Below are 21,158 nucleotides of genomic sequence, written 5' to 3'. Positions count from 1 at the left end.
AACTTAGCATATGGCTTTTTTCCCTTGGCTTCAAATTCAGTCCTGTCTGCCAAAATGTGATGTCTTTTGCATAAGTCCATAGAAGAGCTTAAAAAGTTTAAGCTAAAGGGATACTACCTGTCCTTGTTGCCCCGTCCCTGTCCCATTGGGACGGTCAGACCCAGTAGGTTGGGCAGATCTTTGGGACTGAGCCACAGACAGCAGCGCATGTCCTTCCTCTTTCGGCCATGTGGTGGTGCTGTTCTTTTAGTTATCTTGGCCGCGCTAGTCCAATATTTATTTTCGGTGAGTAATTTGTTTATCAGGAGGTTATTCTAATCTAATTTTGGCCATATTTGCTATTCCACACTATCTGTGCTTCCCAGCGTTAGCAGCTTGCATGTCTTGAAGGAAATTAGCTGAAGATGGTCTCAGAGGCATTTGCTTAGCCATTATTTAACGGAGTCAGGGGGAGGCAGAGTGAGCAGAGCTCAGGGTGAGAACAGCCAATGGAATTTGTTACATTTTCCGTGATGTTAGCATGATGGAGCGGGACTTACGGAGGGCGAGAGCACCCGGAGCTGCTTTTTCAGAGCTGCCTCTGGTGAATCCTAGAACATCTTGTAGTTACTTCTCCCCATTTCCCTCTTGCTCTCTGATAATCTGTTATCTTCCTCACCTGGTCAGGAAAACACCACGTAAGGACAATGCCCTTCTGCCTCCCTGCCCTGCATGTAGCCCTCATTCCGTATCATAGTATACTTTGTGATCCTTTTACTGCCAGCCCTCAACGAAGTGGGAAGGAGGGTAGGGAGTAAGTAGGGAGAAGATGACTGTTTATTAGAGTACCTGCAATGAATAATGACTGCTAATAATTATGGAACACAGCACTTGCTAGGCACTTTACACAAGGCATCTCATTCTCAGTAGAGCCTGTAATATTATGATCCCCATTTTACATGCAAGAAAGGTGTAATTAGGAGAGGTTGGTGACTTGCCCAAGATCCCATGGTAAATATGAAGAGCTAAAATTTGAACTCAGTTGTGACCATTTCTAAAGGAGAAAAGCTTCATATTTCAAAGATTATTCCCGCCTTCCACATGGAGTCAGGAAACTGGACTCTGGGTTCAGTGCAGCCATAGATTGGCTCTGTGACCTTAAACTAGTTCGTTGCCATTACACTTGACTTCAGTTTGATTTTTCAAAAATGGAAGGGCTAGCCCAGGTGAGGAGATTAGGAATTCTTTAGTAGCAAAACCTTTTTTTTTTTTTTTTTTTTTTAATAAAATCAGTTAGGGAAATTGCAAGCATAAAGCAAAAAATGGGGGGTAAGAAGGGGGCAATTAACGACAGCAAGAGCTTTCCCTTGCCCCTCCCTTTTCCCTGGCTCTTGATGGACACTGAGAAACACCCAAAGAAGTTCCTGAGGGGCCAGAAGAAATCAAGTTTGAAAACCTCTGAAATAGATATACTCAAGGGACTCTTCCAGAGTCCGGTCTGTTGTTTGAGATTACAACTTAAAAAAATGGGCTGACACTTTCCTTAGGAGGTTTGAAAATGTGTTAAATTTTACTATGCAGTGTCAATAAGGAAGAACTAGTAAAGTTTGACCTGGAGGAAGATCCAAAATATTGTTCTCATCCTCCAGCCCTAGTCAAGTAAATTCTGAGTCTCTTGGGACTAACAGACCTAATTAAACAATTGAACTGGACCTGACTCAGTGAGGAGGGTCAGCTTCCAGTTGGGATTTTACTGGCAGGCAGGATGAGCAGTATAATTCCACGTTCCCAAGGTGGCCAGGGTGTTCCCAGGCACTCATTCTGGGTCCAACACAAGCCGTGGATGGTGGTGTTGAGCTTTTCTTGCTTGATACAAAACTCTTGGCCACATAAGATATTGTTGGGCTGCAATTGCCGCTAATCTTGGTTCTTACACTCATGCAGGATGCTGACTTTCATCAGGAGATCCTGTCAAGACTTAATTCTATCTCAAGGGCTATTCCTCTGACCTGTATATCTGCTTGTAGGTTTCGGCCATGTTCTTTCTTTGACCATAGTATAAAAGTGCTCAAGGTGGCTTGGGGACATGTGTGCAGAGTGGTGTATGTTTGCTGTAAGCTCGGAGCTCTTACTCTGAAAGAGTGAGTCACAAGGCCGAGCGCGGTGGCTCATGCCTGTAATCCCAGCACTTTGGGAGGCCGAGGCAGGCAGATCACAAGGTCAGAAGTTCAAGAGCAGCCTGACCAATATAGTAAAACCCATCTCTACTAAAAATACAAAAATTAGCTGGGCATGGTGGCATGCACCTGTAGTCCCAGCTACATGGGAGGCTGAGGCAGGAGAATCACTTGAACCTTGGAGGCGGAGGTTGTAGTGAGCCAAGATTGCACCACTGCATTCCAGCCTGGGTGACAGAGAGAGACTCCGTCTCAAAAAAAAAAAAAAAAAAAAGAGAAAAGAAAAAGAAAAAAAAAGGGTAAGTGACAGTGGAGAATAGCACTTGCTCGGTGGTCACGGTGCAGGCTCTGGAGAGACTGTGTGGAGCTGAATGGTGGCCACTGTGGCATGTTTCTTACTGACTCTGTGCTACACTTCCCTCGTCTGTAAAGCAGGGAAAACCACATGCTCCAAAGATAATTAGTAAGATTTAAACAAGGTGATGTTTAAAAGAGTGGGAGTACAGCGCTGGATCTTAGTACATCTCAATAAAGATGAACTCTTGTTTTATTGTCATCACCATTTCAAAAGTCCTGGAGGTTTCAGGAACTGATGATATAAGGGCATAAAGCCTGATGAAATGTAAATTTGTCTCCCAAGATCTTCCCCGAGGGTTGAATGATATCTGGTTGTTTTTAGAGTCTTTTTTTTTTTCAAGAAGCTTTTTCTGTAAAAGCGCCAGATGATAGTAAATATTTTAGGGTTTGTGGATCACACAGTTCTGTCACAACTGCTTAATTCTTCCCTTAGAGGACAAAAACAGAAACAGACAACATATAAAGAAATGAAAAACTTTATGAAAATGGGCTGTGGGCAATTTGCTGACCCCCTACTTTAGACTATGTGAGCCTCGGATCTGGGGACTCTGTTCCATTCATTCTTATTTCTTAAGCTATTGACTCTAATGTGTTTTATACAGCAGACACACAGAGTAAGTTATCTAAATGAACAAAGGAATCAATGAATAAGTGAATGCGTGCAGATTCAACCCTACTCAGTCAATCCGCATGTTCTTACTTTGTTTTACTTCAGGGAATCAAAGGTTAATAAGTTGATGAGTTCCAAATGTCTTAAATTTTAGAACATGTATCATCCTGGCATAATTGATGACTGGCTATGGATTGATGAAGATAAATATCACAAAGATTTAAGGAGATAGACAAAAATATAAACATTTCGTGACTCGGAAAGTACACCGTGGCTTCCTCATCACTTTCAGGATTGACTGTACAATTATTTATTTATGTCAAAATGTACCTCAGGTGTTTCCTAGCACCTTCTAATAATAGCACCTTTTCATATATACAATCTCATTTAATCTTCAGCATGGTCCTGTCAGACAGGTAAATATTTAATTATTCAATAACTGTAGTTCTCAACATGAGTGATTTTGCCCCAGAGGGAGCAATTCGCAAGGTCTAGAGACATTTTTGTTGTCATATCTGTGGTGGGAGAGGGTGTGCTGCTGGCATCAACTGAGTAAAGGCCAGGTTGCTGCTGAACATCCTACAAATGCATAGGATGGACCCACACAATGAGTAATATCAGCCCAAGATGTCAACAGTGTGAGGTTGAGAAAAATAGTGTTCTATAGAGAGGACACTGAGGCCGAAAGAGATTGGCTGACTTGCCCGAGATTGTGTAATATGCACTTGGCATATTGGGACTAACCTCTATCCCTTCCTTTCACTACTGCAGGGTTTTAAACTTTTTTTGAAATAAATGAATGTTTATTTTTATTTTTGAATGAAATCCTTTGCATAGCCACTGACTATAAACGGATGACAGTGAAGCTACTCTGGGGACAATGGAAGTTAGAGATCCTGCTCAGCCTTTTTCTTAGTTCCTTCCACCAGTCCCAGGGGCACACACTATGGCAACCACTGCCCACAGACCATGAGGCACATAGAGCACCAGACATCTCTTGGCACCCCTGACCTTCCATATGTCCCTGGAACTGCGACTTTTTTTTTTTTTTTTTTCTGGTTGGGGATGAAGCATCCAAGTTATGCTTCAATAAAATGCATTGCACAGAGGAAGAGAGAATGGAAGCATTGGGGTCACATATGAGGCTATTGATTGCTGGTGCAGCCCAGGTGATAGGAGAGGATGGCCATATCAAGAGTGGTAGGAGTTGAGTTAAAAGGAGAGTGAACACGGCTCAAGGTTCTGTGATTGCATAGTGATAGGGCTCTGATGACTGGAGGAACACCAGGGTCCTTAGTCTCGGGCCGAATTGGATAAAACGACACGAACACACGTGGAGTATTTTTAAGGAGTGGAGAGTTTAATAGTCAAGAAAGAAGGAAGAAGCCTCCCCATACAGAGACAGAGGGAGGGGGCCTCCAAAGCCGAGAGAGGAAACCCTGAGTGCGGCAGAAATCAGCCAGTTATATGAGGAGGCTGGAGGAGGGAGTATCTGATTTGCACTGGGCTCAGGGGGTTGGTTAGACCAGACGTGTCATTCACATAGCCCAGGGAAAAGACTGGCCCTCCCACCCTAGCCTTTTAATATGCAAATGCAGGATGCCATGATGTTCTACACACATAGGGATATGTGGGGGCGACCATGTTGCCAGGCACATGTTGGGGCAAGGGCAAGAAGACATGGGTGGACCCAGTTTCTGATGGTGGACCCAGTTTGTAATGGCCTTGATTTGCATATCAAAGCTGGCCAGCCCAGCTCTAAAAGCCGGGGCTCTCCTGCTAGACAAGAAACGTTCTGGAGCTCCTTTAAAAGAAACAAAAACTTCCCAAGGACCCCCTTTCCTCTCTATTTGCCTAAAATAATTTCTTAACTCCTATAACAATAGTGACACACTATTGGCTGACAGAAGGCTGAAGGGTGGCAGGCTCAGGGGTGCAGAAACATTTGCTATTTGCCTCTTCCTCATACACTCAGGGCCTAGAGGCAATGCAGTGTGAACCCATTCATGAGTGATACTTGCAACACAGGGCAGATTTGCTTTCCTGCTGTCTATGTTGGTTGTCTGTACTCTGGCCAGAAGCAGGCAGCACCACTGGTGGACAGACAGGTGCTTTAAATATCAAGTAGGGGAGAAAGGAAGGTGAGGGAAAGCCTCTGATTTTCTTCTTCTTGGTGTAAATCCTGGCTTTCTTCCTTAAGTGTCATCCTCTGATAAGTTGACAGTGGACACAGCAAAGTCAAATCAGGTGGAAGATTTTCTAGACCTGGAAAGGATAATGGCTTGTCTTGGGGTTTAGCAAGTACTTCCTTCCCCACCCACAGTCTAGACTCAAAATAAAACTTTCCATGGATAGGAAAACTCCTATACAAGTTTCTAGGCCTATTTCTAAGACAATTATTCTGAAGTGCCTTCTTGCAGAGATGCAAACACAACAGAAAGGCGAGTGAGAAAGTCTCAGCCTGACAGATTCCCCCACTTTTGCACAACCTGTTGGGATGAGTCTCAAAATGGTGGGGGGTCACACATCCTGATCCCTGCTCACCTTTCCCGTCAGCTGCTACTACTGTCCCCTTGCTTTCTTCACCTGGCTTTAGCTCCTGGACTTTTCGTTATTTGTACTCACCAAGCTTTTGCTTTATCCACTTGCTGTGTGCCCTTGAGGTTTGAAGAATTTCCTATCCCCAGATCTCTGCATCCTGGCTCCTTCCTGTCACTCATGTCTCAGCTCTAATGCCTCCTCCTCAAGGGTCTTCCCTGATCATCCAACCTTCCAACCTAAAGCAGCCACCCTACCTCATCACTCTTGCCACTGTTTTGTTTTCTCTGTATCACTTGTCTCTATGTGAAATCGCCTTGTTTAGTTTTGTGTGTGCATATTTGGTATCTGCCTCCCCCCGCCACTCCTATGGGACTGTAAACCCCATAAGAGGTGAGATTTTGTCTATTTCACTTTCTGCTGCATCTCTGCTGTCAATAATAGTGCCTGGAACAACTGGTATATTGTAGTTGCTAAATAAATGTTTGCTGAATGGATTAAGGGTAGTACCTTGGGTTTTGGGTGTGTGAGCATGGTTTTAGTTTATAATTTACTCTCTGCCTAGCCATAGGGAGAATCTGGCTTTCCAGACAAAGGCCTATATGGTTATTTGCATCTAAGAAGCAAACTTTCCAAGAGTCTACCATGTTAGAGAATTTTCAAACTAGCAATATTGAAAAATCAACCATTTTTTCCTCAAATCTAAGTCTATCATCAACTGTGAGGTCTATGCCATTTTTTATGTGCCACTGAATGAGAAAACGCTGTCAGTTACAATGAAAACATCACCCTTGGTAAGAAGCACCTTAATTTCAGAAATGCTAAAATGTGGATAAACATATGCCTGAGGATTGATAAAGTATGATGTGACTCCTCATATGGAATGTAGAATATTGACTCAGAAGAGTTTCGAGTCTTGTGGCGCCTTCTATGTTTATTTTTTAAGTTTAGTTTTTATTTTTATTTTTTTGTAGAGATGGGGATCTCACTCTGTTGTCCAGGCTGGTCTCAAACTCTTGGCTTAAGCAATGCTTCTGCCTTGGCCTCCCAAAGTGCTGGGATTACAGGTGTGCCCCTTTCTCTTAATAGGTGCAGCATTGCAACCTAACGTCCTTCATTAGACATTGTATGTGCTGAGGGTGGCGGAAGAGCAGAGATGTGTGAGGAAGAGAAAGGTGTGGATTCTGAGGCTTTACTGAGAGTAGAGAAATTCCTATGGTTTGGGACTAGTTCTGTGGAAAGTTATTAGAAGGAGTTGAGGATTTAAAAAGGTAGATTAATCTAGATTTAAAACAATGATCTGAAGTGTAGTTTCTTACCTGTTCCGATTTCTGGAGCTTAGGAAAAGCATCTTTAATTTTATAAAGGCAGTCAATTGAGAAAACAAGATTTGCTTGAAACCAAAATTTACTTTATAGCCAAGTTTTTTGAAATGTATCTACTTTACAAAAAGAAAAAAGTACCTGTAAGCTAATTCAAAACCATCATTCTTATTTGAGCAAATGATAATCAAGTATAATTTCCATTATGGATGGCATTAGGCTTCCTTATGCTTTTGTACATATCTGGCTGTTTTCCTTTGCACCAGCCACTCCTGCAGCTACAGGGCAAGAGGAGGGGCAGTTGACTCCACCTTTCCTCAGTGGTTCCGCACTCACACCTGGGCCTGACATTGCTGGGCCGGCCTCATTGTGTCATTGGCTGGATGTCGTGAAGTCCTCAAAACATCTTCTCTAGGGACTCAAAGAACCATAGGCCATTTGTTTGGCCCTTAAACCTTCTTAAGTTTCCTCTGAAAAATCAACTCTTACCACAATTTAGGGCCCTGAGAGAGAGCAGAGAAGTTGGAGGAGGGGGATTGGCTAAAAGCCACTCCCTTCAAGCACTGCAGGCTGTATCTCCATTAGCCTTTCAGAAATCTTCCCCAGGAAGCTGGATTAGTGGTAAGAACTAAATGTCTTTACATAGGTGCAAAGAATGTACACTATGCTGGCAGCCTTGTGAGATGATGAATATGTTTATTAGCTCAATTTGTTCATTCCCCAAGGTATATAGGCATGGAAAGATCACATCGACCTCCATAGACATATACAATCATTGTTTATCAATTAAAAATGAAAGTAAAACTAAAAAGGGGCTTTGAGACTACCATGGGATGTTTAACCTTTGGAGTCAGATGAGGAGATTTCATGTGAATCCTAGATATGCCACTTATAAGCTCTGTAGACTTAAATAAGTTGTTTAACTTCTCTTAACCACTCTCTTCATTTGTAAAAGAGGGAAAGTAATACTTTAAGCATTTTCATAAGACAGATGATCCATATAAGATGATTAGCCTAGTGCAGAGCACATAGGAAATATTTAGTAAATAAATATTCATGTTGTAATGTGTTCTGATGGCAAAGTAGACAGCTTGCTTTTCGTGTAATATGATTTAGAAGACTTAGTAGAGACTACTTTATCCAGAAACATCTTCTAAATAGACTCCCTCAAAAGACCTCTAAGATCATCTGTTGCAAAGTCAAGGGTATTGTATACTATAGTTAGGGACACCACTACCTTTAGTCTTACTAATGTCTCAGAAATGGGAATTCTTGGGTGGAAAATTGCAGGGTTTGAGAACCATGGTTTGAAGTGAGGGTTTCAATGTGGAGTCCTGTTTGGGATCAGGCAAGTTTTGTGATATAATTGCTCGAGGTTGGGAGGAAGGGATTTGGAAGCAAACTTTGGATAGTAAGAGTTTAATCCCCCCAGTTATGTGGTCTTCTGTTCTGAGAGGGGGGTTTCTATCCTGAAAAAGACTAGTTTAAATGTCAGTAATTCAGATGAATGGATTTTCAGGAAGGCTCTGAAACAGTAGAGCTATTTAATTTTTCTGGGCAAGAATAGTTTGGGGTATGATATGTCGTGGTACTCTGTATAGCTGGAGGTGATTTCTGTTCTCAGGAATGGTGAAGGGCCTCGAGTCCTTGTATTTATTCTTATATATGTCTTATGAAATGTAAAGGTGGCATATTAAGCATGTAACTGCTATCAGTCATATGGATCTTAGAGGATTAACTAATCTTCTAAAAAGCCTTTAGGGTAATGAGACTCAATACATGTACATTTTGCCAGAGAGGGAAATTTGCAGGTTTATATCATGGACATAGCCTTTAATGGCACCTAGGATAAAATGGAGTGTGAACTTCAGCATGCATAAAGAGGAGTGTTTCATTGTATGTATGAGAGTGTCTCAGAAGAGGCAGCAATGTAGGACTGGTGGCTATTTTGGGGTGAGAAGTCATCTACATTCCATGGGGATTGAAAAAAATGATTATAAGTTTTACTTATTTTGAAATTTTTCCTTTGGCTATGTTCATCGGTGAAGGGTATGTGAAATTTGGATGCCATCTTTGTAGGGAAAGGAATGATCATTTATTGAGCACATACTTTATGTCAGGTGCTGAGTTATGTTTTCAATTATTATAATGGACTTGTAAGAATGTTTCAATTATTTTTATCTTTTTTATATTGCTTAATATTTACAGATGATGGAAATTCAGTTCAGAACGCCTAAGTGTCCTTCTTAGTCCATTTTGTGTTTCTATAACAAAATCCCTGAAACTAGGTAACTGATAAAGAACATAATTTTTTTTTCTTACAGTTCTGGAGGCTGGGAAGTCCAAGATCAAGGGTGTGGTATCTTGTGAGGGCCTTCTTGCTGCATCCTCACATAGCAGAAGGTGAAAGGGCAAGCTAGCAGGACACTGTGCGAAGCCTCTTTTACAAGGTCTTTAATCTCATTCAAAAGGGAAGAGCCTTCCTGACCTAATCATGTCTTCAAGGCCCCACCTCTTAATATTATCACATTGACAACACCTGAATTTTGGAGGGAACATGTTCAAACCATAACATTGAGTAGCTTAACCAAGGTTACACAGCTAGTAAACACTAGAGCCAAAAGTAAAATCAGTAACTAGGGGCCCCTGAAGCTTCTGTTCTCGTTGTTGATATGGTTTGGCCGTGTCTCCACTGAAATCTCATCTTGAATTGTAGCTCTCACAGTTCGCACGTGTCATGGGAGGGACCCAGTGGGAGGTAGTTGAATCATGAAAGTGGGTCTTTCCCATGCTGTTCTCATGACAGTTAATAAGTCTCATGATATCTGATGGTTTTAAAAGGGGAATTCCCCTGCACAAGCTCTCTCTTGCCTGCCACCATGTAAGATGTCCCCTGCTCTTCTGCCATGATTGTGAGGCCTCCCCAGCCTCACAATTCACAGTGGAACTGTGAATCAATTAAACCTCTTTCCTTCATAAATTACCCAGTCTCAGGTATGTCTGTATTAGCAGCATGAGAACAGACTAATACATTTGTCTGTAACAATAGAGAGCCATTGGAATAAAAAAAAAAATACATGATGATGATAGTGATAGTGATAGTTTCCACAGGCAACAGATACTGTACCTATTATATATCAGGCATTGAGCCATCTACTTTATATGTATTATCTCATTTAATTCTCTCAACAGTCTCACAAAAGAGAGATTACTATTGGTTTTATTTCAGATAAAGACTGAGTGATAGAGCTGTAAAGTAGCATGCTCAAAGTCACACAGCTAGAAAGCGGTGGAGCTTCTGGCCATATGCAAGAATTTCAGAAAGACAGTGACAGGAAGTTGAAGGATCTGCCCACAGATCAGGATGAGCAAGGCAGTGAAGGGCATATGAGTTCAGAAGTCTACACTCATCTGTACGTCTCATTTCTGGAGCTGTGGCTGTTAAAGTGTCCAATACATTACTTTGCTGCAGGCTCCCACATTTTCTCTGCTTAAGGTCATCACTGCTCCCAAAAAGGATGATGCAGTTCCGAAATATGGGAAATAAAGAGCAGTGATAACAACTTCCTTCAGTTTTGCCAAAGAAGAAGAGCAGTGGGCTGCTTGCAGGTATAATTATCCAGAACGCCAACCATTTCTCCCCACCAGTCTGTTGTGGGGCCCCACATTACCCAGGAGAAATTCAATTTTTTTGAGTCTTGAAGGTTTCTAGGCTTTCCTCTTTAGACCACAAACATCTTTATAAAGATGGTCGGGATCTCCAGTGCCTTCAGGAGCTAGGTAGGTAATTCACTTCTGAAGGAGCTGGGGTTAGACAAAAAAATGAGTTGATTACTGTGTCAACCTGTGGATTGCTTCCCCTGCTCACTCGCCTTGACAACACTGTGTAGCTAATAGTCTGTGGGTTACCTGTTTGTAACACCAAAAGGCTCCATTTTTTTTCCTCCAGATTGTCAAAGTTCATTGTAGAACGCATGAGAAATAAAACTACAGAAAAGTCTAAATAAGCAAATAGAATCATCAGTTGATCCCCGATCCCATTAAGTGTTCTTGTTACCTTGGCATATTGCCTTCCAGTTTTTAAGTGTAAAAATCTGCATCAATGGGATCTGCCCTAAAGCGACACACGTGAACCTCAGTTAAGAAATACTTGGGGTTAAAATAAGGATATCACTAGGTCCTGTTTCAGACTGAGAATTAGCTACAAGTCAGGCCCTTGGAAGATAGAACCCGGAGAGATAAGTAGAAATAGAAGAATATAGAAGGGTGAATGGGAGGTAAGGACAAAGATAAATCTCCTGTTGTTCATGGATTTGCCAAAGGAAAACTGGCCAAAAAAAGATCTTCAGCATGAGGCTGGCAGCGAGGGCCTGATGGAGCTAGGGGGTGCCAGGAAGCAGGGTCAATGCTTTCAGGGTGGGGTAGAGGAGTGGGTGAGGTGTTAAAATTAAAGCTCCTCAGAACTCTCTGTCCATTCCATCCCCCTCCTCCAACCAGTTTCAAAGACATTAATGTAGGCCGGGCATGGTGGCTCACACCTGTAATTTCAGCACTTTGGGAGGCCGAGGTGAGTGGATCACCTGAGGTCAGGAGTTCGAGTCCAGCCTGGTCAACATGGTGAAACTCTGTCTCTACTAAACATACAAAAAAATTAGTTGGGTGTGGTGGCGTGCACCTGTAATCCCAGATATGAGGGAGGTGGAGGCAGGATAATCGCTTGAACCTGGGAGGCAGAGATTGCAGTGAGCCAATATCGTGCCACTGTACTCCAGCCTGAGCGACAGAGTGAGACTCTGTCTTAAAATAAATAGATAAGTAGATAAATAAAAAACAAAATAAAAGACACTAATCTACTTAGAAACTTAAAAAAAAAATTAAGCTACAGGATTTTTTTTTTTTTCAAGGAAAATCTTAGGGAAAAGCTGTTTATGTAAACAGACTATAGCAGAGCTGGTGTGTTCCAAAGAGGGGGACCTGAAGCCCTCTCCACACCTCTTAACTCTAAGCCCACCCACAGCAGTGTTCAAAAACGCACCTCATCTCTGCTCTGTTTGCCCTGGCCCTGAGAAGCAGCGCTTTCCTCTCAGATCTTCCAGAACTCCTCTAAGTTGCTGATCCCAGTGACCCTCATTTTATTCTTTGTTCTTCTCCATATTTGCTCTTTCTCAGTTTGATGAATCTCCTCTTGTCGCATTTTAGATACGTATTGACTTTTGCACAACTTCCCAAGACATTCTCAGAGAAAGATTGACGGGTGTAGGGTCACGGGGGAAGGAGGTTTAGCTATTTTAAATGTTAGTAAACATGACAGTTTGTTAGGGATTAACAGGAAATCATGAATAAAATCATTGGGATTTGATAAGGGATTTTTCTCCCAGACAATTAAAGATTTTTTTTTTCATTATCTTTCTCCCCCCACAAAAAATGTCATAGATGAAGGTCACTGGGATAACCCATTATCAATCTAATACTCTTAAAACAGATAAAAGACAAAAGTCCTTAAGCTTATGCTGCCATGGGGCCCCTGTGAACTGTTGTTCTGGCATCTTTTTAGCAGGTGATACTGTCCTTTAATACCTACTACTTAATTCTCAATTTTCTTTTAAACATCAGATATTGAATAGTCTGCAGACTCCTTTAGGCAATAAAGAACTCTCATGCTCTATGGCCAAGATCTGCCAGGGAGTGAAATATTTTTGATACAAAAGAGTAATTCATTAAAGGTGATAATGAAGGCAATTCAAATCCTCCACAAACAGCACCAGGTGAGTAAAGCTCGTCGCTCTCAATTTAGGGTCATGTTGTAAAGAGAGGGAAAAAAAGAAGAAAAAAAAAACTGCACAAGTGGGCCAAATATTTCAGTGGGGCTCAGTCGAGCTGACAATTTAGAATTTGACAAACAAGCAGGGAGTTTTATTAATATTATGAAAAAAAATCCCTCTGGAATAAAGCATTATATTTCCATGTTATTTTTTGCACTCATATGCTCTTACATGGTCTTAGGGAGAAATCTGCCTTTGAGATGAAATTTTGCTTATCTGATTACACCTCAGGGGCTCTCCCTCGCACACACTCAGCCAGAAGCACATACTGTCTCATACACCAGTGTGAGTGGCTTAGATGATGGAGAGATGCGGTAGTGAGAGAACGGAGCTACAAAATTTGGGCATTCTGATTGAGAGTCAGCCGGTTAGAGCCCTGCAATGCACCTAGTCCCTAGGAACTGAGAGGATCAGGCATCTGCTGGACAGATCTGAACCAGTACGTGTTTGTCCACCAACCCTGTAGCCCAAGGAGCTTAACCTGAAAAGTAGCGTATATTAACTGTTGAGAGAGGTATCTTGGACTGTTCTTCTCCCTCTGTTTTAGGTCCATAAAATAGGGTTTTATGGGAGGTCCCAAACAGGAATATTGAACTAACACAGAGAAGTCAAGGAGTTGAAAAGGTCCCTGTCAGATATGAGAAAGCCCCATACTAAATCCCTGCTGGGTGGACTTCCGAACTTTACCTGAACGTTTTCAGCGCCCTGTTGCTCACTACCCTGGAGTCTATCCTCTTGTTGAACAGCCTTAAGTATGAAGAATTCCTTTCCTGAATTCAGCCTAGTGTGTTTTAATATCTTTCTTTCTTTTTTTTCTTTTCTTTTTTGAGCGAGGGTCTCACTCTGTTGCTTAGGACCATAGCTCACTGCAGCCTTGAACTCCTGGGCACAAGTGATTCTCTTGCCTCAGTCTCCCTAGTAACTGGGGCCACAGGTGCAAGCCACCACGTTTGGCTTATTTTTATTTTTTGTAGAGATGGGGTTTTACTATTGTTACTCAGGCTTGTCTCCAAACTCCTGGCCTTAAGCTATCCTCCTGCCTCAGGCCCCCACAGTGCTGGGATTACAGGTGTGAGCCACCATGCCCGGCCCATGATTTCTTTCTAACTTGGTCTTGGGGTCTCTTTCAAGAGTGGCTGTAAGCCACTGATAGGGGATAAAGTTAGTTGGGGTGTGTGGGTCAAGTGAGACTCAGAAGAGGCAGCACAGCAAAACCCGTGAAATAACAGAAGTGTTTCTGTTGTTACAGAGCCAGGAGAATAAGAAGAGTTGCTGGGGAGTTTGGAGGGGGCAGGGAGCTCAAACAGTGTCTGGGGAGAGAGAGGCCTGTTGTGGGACTGGGACTTTCTTAAGGTCCATGGCGTTATCTGTCAGGCTTTCCTGCAGGGGTTGTGGATTGGGCAGTTTAAAGAAAACACATATGAAGAGCAGGTCCTATTCACATGACTCTGGTGTTGTCCATTGGGTTTTACTGTGGTCGGCAGGTGCGGGAAATGTTGGGTTTTTGGTCAATGGGATGAGGGACAAGCAGGCCACATGGCAAACAACCATGTGGGGAGGGCAAGTTTTCGGTAGGTCAGAGGCAATGGGGTACGACTGGGTTTCAAGCAACTTAAGTCGTGCCTGAAAACAGATGTGGAGGCTTCAACTATATGAAACAAATTTATGAGTCTTGATTATCTATAAATTAGCTTCCATTCTCTTTAGAAAGGACACCCAACATATCTCTTACACATGGCAGCCTTTCAGATACTATATCTCACTCAGCATCCTCTCCTTCCCCACCTAATCTGATAACTCAACCGAAATGACAACCTCCTGGGTCCACTGACATTCAGACAGGAGGAATGGAAATCTGGTGGAAATCTCTCTGTGTCTGTCTCTCCTCCCACACTGTTAGTATTATGTTTTTGTTTGTTTGTTTTTCCGAGAATAAGGTACAGACTTCCATACACTCTAATTATGAATTTCCTAAAAACAAAAGTATCCTCTTACATAACCCCAGTTTATCAAAATCTGAAAATAAGCACTGATACAAAACTGTTAGTTAATCTACAGATCTTATTCAAATTCGACCACTGCCCAATAATGCCTTTTACAGCAAAAGAAAAAATTGTTTTCTGGCCCAATGTTTAAACTATAATTACTTATTATGCTGACTTGTCATGCCTTTTTAGTTTCCTTTAGCCTCATGTTTTGTTCTGTTTTGTTTTGCCTTTCATGACCTTGACATTTTCGAGGAGTGTAGGTCAGGTATTTTGTAGCATGTCCTTCATTTAGGCTTTGCTGATTTTCTTCATGATCCAATGCGGGTTATGCATTCTTGGCAGGAACACCATAGAAGTGATGCTGATCTTTCTCAGTGCATCATATCGGGGGCACGTGATGGCTGTCCCATTACTGGGGATGTTAACTTTGATTACTTGGTTTAAGGTGACATCTGCCAGTTTTCATACTAAAACATTATTATTCCCTTGATGATTAATAAGTATCTTGTGGGAAATGCACTGGAACATTCTCAAAGAGGTGCAGCTGGAGAGCCTGTGATTGACTCTGCCTTCCCCTTTGTTTTCAGAGTCGAACGGCCGCAGGGCAGTGAACCGAGGCTACGTCACCAGCTTGCTCTGGCTGCACCAGGACTGGCACAGCCGTGACACAGCCAACACCTACGTGCAGATCCGACGGGGCTTGCTGCTCTGCCTCAAGCACATTTCTGCCCTCCGGTCCGGCAGGGAGGCCTTCCTGGCAGCACAGGGCATGGAAATCCTCTTCAGCACCACACAGGCAGGCAGCATGGGGATTCACTCTGCAGCTGGAGGCCAGCTGGGTGATTCCTGAAGGCTGTCATTTAGGAATCATCCCAGACAGAGCTGGGAACACCTCAATCTATTTCTTGTTGCCTGCGAAGGGCAGATGTTCCGGATTCAAGTCTTTATTCCAGGCCAGGCTTGGTGGCTCACGCCTGTAATCCCAGCACTTTGGGAGGCCAAAGCAGATGATCACCTGAGGTCAGGAGTTTGAGATCAGCCTGACCAAAATGGTGAAACCCCTCTCTACTAAAAATATAAAAATTAGCTGGGTGTGGTGGCGCATGCCTGTAGTCCCAGCTACTCAGGAGGCTGAGGCAGGAGAATCGCTTGAACCTGGGAGGCAGATGTTGCAGTGAGCTGAGATCATGCCACTGAACTCCAGCCTAGCTGGCAGAGTGAGACCCTGTCTCAAAACAACAACAACAACAACAAAACAATCTTCATTCCATTGATTCATTCATATATACTTAACATATGTTTGTTGAATACACACTACCAGAAGTGCAGTATGGCATAGTGGTAAGTGTTGACTCTAAAACTAGAGAACTGGATTCAAATCCCAGCTCTAGGGCCTACAGCTGTGAAACTTTGAAAAAGTCACTCAACTTCTCTGGGCCTCTAGATTCTTCAAAAGAAAAACAAAAGCAGAAATAACAAAACTTAGGTTGTCGTGTGGACTAAATAAGTCACTGTACAAATAGCACATGCCCAGAAGAGTGCTTGCCATGACTGAACTGCGTTTTGAGGATGAGCCATTATTGGAATAATTAGCAGTGGGATCTCGTGGTAGATATGACAAACGAGGCCCTTGAGCCTATAGAGAAAACCTCCTAGCAGAAGAATCAGACACTAAGTAAGCAAATAATCCAATGAGGAAGATAATTTTATATTGCACTGTGAAATCAATGAAGTAAGGGCATAGGTCTACAGGGGCCACCATAGGTAGAGGGAGCAGGTGTTCTTTTAGAGAGAGAGGTCAAGTCATCTCTGAGCAGGTGACACCTGAGCTGAGACCTGAGTTATTGGAGGAGCTGGTCATGCTGGTCAGGCCAAGTTGCAGGGGAAGAGCATCCCAGGGAAAGGGGATGGTGTCTTCAAAGGTTTCTACTTATCAGCACCCCACTGGAATATGCATTCTAGGGATTCCTGGATTTCAACCTAAATACATGCCTTAATTTCACCTGATTAGGGCTAATTTAAATGCCATAGTTTGAGGCTACATATGCCCTCTCTGTTGGTGGTATAAGTGTTCCAAATATCCATCATCTGCTCACCCACCTTCTCTTGGGGCCAAGGCAGCCATGTTGCACACGCATTATGTTCCTATTATCTCCAGATTAGGCCACCTCTGGACTCCCTTTTTCAGCCTTCTTGCTCCTCTATGGACACCCTCCAGTTTTTCTCTATCTGAGTACATCTGAGGTAATGAAGCCCCCAATGAGAGTGTTGTTTGTATCTGTAGACATTTCTCATTAAAAAATGGCCTTACCCCCGCCAAACAATAACAAAATACAGTGCTGCAAACCAATATCTAATTTCCTATCTGCTATCACCTCTGGATTTCTTTCCATCATTACAGCTTTCAAAGCTTCTCAGTCATGAAATAGCTATATATTTACATTCTATTTCTCAGGATGAAGCAGGGCTTTGAATTTTTCCAAGCTCCCTCTTGCTTTGTAAGCTTGTGGTCCCCCAAGTCTCTAATCCCTCCCAGTCCTAGTGCAATGGCCTCCTGCATTGCTGATGTTTAACAGACCCCCACTCTGGTCCAGGGTTTCACCATGTTCCTCTGCCCTCCATGTTATTGGCTATTTCTCTGTTCTGTGCTAAAAAATCAAACAAAAACCAAAACAAACAAGAAAAACAAGAGCAATAAAGGAAGAAGATGGTAACCACAGAGGGACATGTCTATGATAGAAATATGGTGGAGAAAACACCAAACGAAGCCCAGCATGAGAGGCTGTGAGCCTGTGCGCAGGTTCTTCAAAACAGTTCCTTTAGCAGGTCAATGAAGACTTCAGTTGCTCAGTTAAGCACATTAGCAAGAAGCTTCCAGCCTTGAATTACTGTTGGAATGGAAGCAGAATGTGAGTACACACAGAGTGTGCACTTTATAGTGAGGTTTCTCTAGCTTATATTATAATCTCTCTAAGAATCATATGGAAAAGCAGCCCAGGAGGGGCCCATGAGACAGTGCTGAGTAAATAGGCCATGACACACCTGTCGCCTGGAAGAGTGTGTAGAATGTATGGATGTCAGCCTCAAGAGGTTGAATTCCTCACCACCACCACTCACCCTTGCTTTTAGTCTTTTAAATAGTGTGCTCTTGACCAGGTGTGGTGGCTCATGCCTGTAATCCCAGCACTTTGGGAGGCCGAGGCGGGTGGATCACCTGAGGTCAGGAGTTCAAGACTAGCCTGGCCAACATGGCGAACCCCTATCTCTACTAAAAATACAAAAAATTAGCCGGGCATGGTGGCAGGTGCCTGTAATCCCAGCTACTCAGAAGGCTGAGACAGGAGAATTGCTTGAACCCAGGAGGTGGAGGTTGCAGTGAGCTGAGATTGCACCATTGCACTCCAGTCTGGGTGACAGAGTAAGACTGTCTCAAAAAAAAAAAAAAAAATTATGTGCTCTTCCAGAGGAAATGTTATCAAGTTTATGTGCAAAGTCTGATGTTTGACATTCTCCTGTTTTTTGGAAAATGATCCTTGTGGGTGAAAGATAGGCTGTCCTGGCTTAGAAACCAAATGGCTTGTTACTCTTCCCTGGCAGTCATAACCAGTGTTGAGTAGCCTCCCAGACCTGAGGTGAGTGCCGTGAGCACAGATGCCCTTGCAGGTGTACTGGAGTTAGAGCTGCCCATCACCCCTCCTCTCCCTTCTGCTAGAGAAGGCATGGGAGTCACTGGATAGTCAGCTCAGGGGCCTTGGATTTGGTGATGTTATTTCAGTTGCTATTTGCAGATTATGCTGCTGCTGCTGCTGCTGTTGCTGTTGCTGTTGCTGATGCCAGTAATAGTGATGACAATGTTAATGAAGCAGCAGCAGCAGCAGAGGCAGGAGGAGGAGGAGGAGGAAGAGAAGAAGTAGGAGAAGGAGACGACAGTTACTTTGAACTCTTACTATCAATATATCCCTTGACTGTGTTAGCAATTTATGCAGACTCTCCAATATTGATAATTTAAAAAGCTTTTGATGTAGGCTTTATTATTATCTCCCTTTTTACAGATGAAGAAACTGAGGCACATAACTGTTAAGTAATTTTCCCAAGTTCACAAAGCTCATAAGTGTTGGAGCCAGGATTGGAATCTGGTAGTCTCACTTGAGAGCCCATGCTTTTGCCCACTGTACCAGCAGCTCCCCAACTTGAGCATGCATCAGAGTCACCCAGAGGGGTCACTAAAGCAGAGCCCGTTGGACTCCATTCTTAGAGTTTCTGACTCAGCAGGGCTGTGGTGGGGCCTGAGAATGTGCTTTCCCGACAACTGCCTAAGTGATGCTAATACTACCGATTCAGGATCACACTTGGAAAACCACTGTCCTATATTAGTTTTATGGATGTGTATGATGTGCTTACAAACCTACTGAGAATGAGATTGACTGTAAAGGAACTTTTTAAAAGTCCTTCCTACACCTTTGCCATCATAATATTCTTCTTTGCCTTTCTGCTGAGGTCACTGCTTGCATTGTCTCTCTCTTGGTGACCCTACCTCTTTGTTTCCTGAGTCTTACATTTCTGCACAGATTCTGTAAACATCCCCTAAAAGTTCAAAGGCTGAGATCACCCATAGTGCAGCAAGGGTGCTGTATAATGTAGTATAATGGAATCTTATTGGCGCTTTGCATGAGGAAAGAGGAAGAAGGATGACAATTTGAATGCAAGGTTAAAAAAAAAAAAGAAAAAAAAACTCCTACAAGGATGCCTGAGACAGTTGGAGATAATTATCAATTTGGAGAAATAGGTAACTGCAGAAGGAACAAACCTAGATAAGATAATCAGAGAAAAGAAGCACTCTTTGGAGCTACAATAGCTTAAGGGGCCTGAAAGGTTGCTAAAATTGCTGGTTTTCAAACTTGAGCATGCATCAAAGTTACCTAGAGGAATTGTTAAAACACAGATTGCTAGATCCTACCCCAGAGTTTCTAATTCAGTTGTTCTGAGGTGAGATGCAAGATTCTGCATTTCTAACAAGTTCTCAGGTGATACTGAGGCTACTGGTTTGGGTATCTCACTTTGAGAACCACTAGAATAAGGAGTGATACAGCCTTTTAAAAGTCACAGTTGCCACCATTTGCTCAGAAAGCACAGTAGGCCAAGTCTTGATTCATCAGGCTCGTCTCTGGCCAACAAGACCAAGGGCCTCAGCCTTGTGGACCTATGAAAGGAGGGACTGAATCCTAAAGGAAATATTACCAGGTTGGAATCAGGAGTTAGATACCCTGAAGGTCAGATTGGTCTGAGATCATTTACTATTGATTCAGTAAATGTTTTCTGAGCTCCTTTTTGGTGAAAGATGTTGGGGCTGTGTTCTATAGGGCGTTCAAAGATGAAGGTGATAGAGGACTCATCGTCCTCAGGAAACTTAGTGTCCTATATGGGAAAATAGGATATGGATAATGCAGTATAGGCAGCAGGCAGGGGTAATAACAGACTTCGTGTAACCATGCACAGGAGGCCCTACTTGGTCTTGCCGACCAGAGAAGCCTCCAAGAAGGCACCCACATTTGAATGAGGCTAGGAGAGTATTTTGAAAAGTCTAAGAGAAACACTTGGTTTGTAAACTGTTCAGAGAAGCACAGGAGGTGGCCACAAGGCACAGACAGAGAGAGAAGCCATTGGTAGAAGCCATTGGAGAGTGAGTGGGACAACTAGGACGTTTTGGAGGGTCAGGCAGAAGGAAAGATCTTGGTGACAATCCAGAAGATATCAAGCCATTTCCATTTAAGATATTTTGATATTGAAGCTATGTCACATCTGCCCTTGGCCTTAGAATTTCTCATCTATGTTCAAAGAATCACTGCAAAGAGAAGGGAGAGAGGGGTTATGCCAGGCAGGCATAGTTGAAGAGCTGTGGTGTCACCTGAGACCTGAATGATAAGAAAGAACCAGTGCCATGAGGGTCTGGAGATGAGGGTTCCATGGAGAGAAAAAGGAAGTAAATGCAAAGACCCTCAGGTGGGGAAGTAGAGTGGGAGGTGGGTGAGCTTGAGAAACACAGATATGGCAGAGTGTTGTGAGTAAGGGGGAAGACATGAGATTGAGTTGGAGTCATGGGCAGTGCCAGGACATTTAGAGTTCCTTGAACCATGATGAGGACTTTGAATTTTATTTCCACCAACTTTTTTGTTTGTTCGTTTGTTTTGTTTTGAGATGGAGTCTCGCTCTGTTGCCCAGGCTGGAGTGCAGTAGTGTGATCTTGGCTCACTGCAGCCTCCGCCTTCTGGGTTCAAGTGATTCTCCTGCCTCAGCCTCCCGAGTAGCTGGAATTACAGCCATGCGCCCCAATGCCTGGCTAATTTTTGTATTTTTAGTAGACACGG

General features: G+C 43.0%; 1 protein-coding gene across 2 annotated transcripts in view; it reads left to right on the top strand.

The window, feature by feature from the left end:
- The window catches only part of AGBL1 (AGBL carboxypeptidase 1), an 850,662-nt gene that overhangs the window by 155,319 nt on the left and 674,185 nt on the right, over window positions 1-21,158 (top strand). For both annotated transcript variants that reach the window (XM_050799227.1, XM_050799228.1), the window contains exon 7: window positions 15,381-15,589. In XM_050799227.1, coding sequence (XP_050655184.1) covers window positions 15,381-15,589 — 209 coding nt within the window. The remainder of the gene's footprint in view (window positions 1-15,380; window positions 15,590-21,158) is intronic.

The sequence above is a fragment of the Macaca thibetana genome, chromosome 7 (assembly GCF_024542745.1).
Source record: "Macaca thibetana thibetana isolate TM-01 chromosome 7, ASM2454274v1, whole genome shotgun sequence".
Lineage (NCBI taxonomy): Eukaryota > Metazoa > Chordata > Mammalia > Primates > Cercopithecidae > Macaca > Macaca thibetana.
Note: the sequence above shows the minus strand (reverse complement) of the source record. Positions and strands in the feature narration are given on the sequence as shown.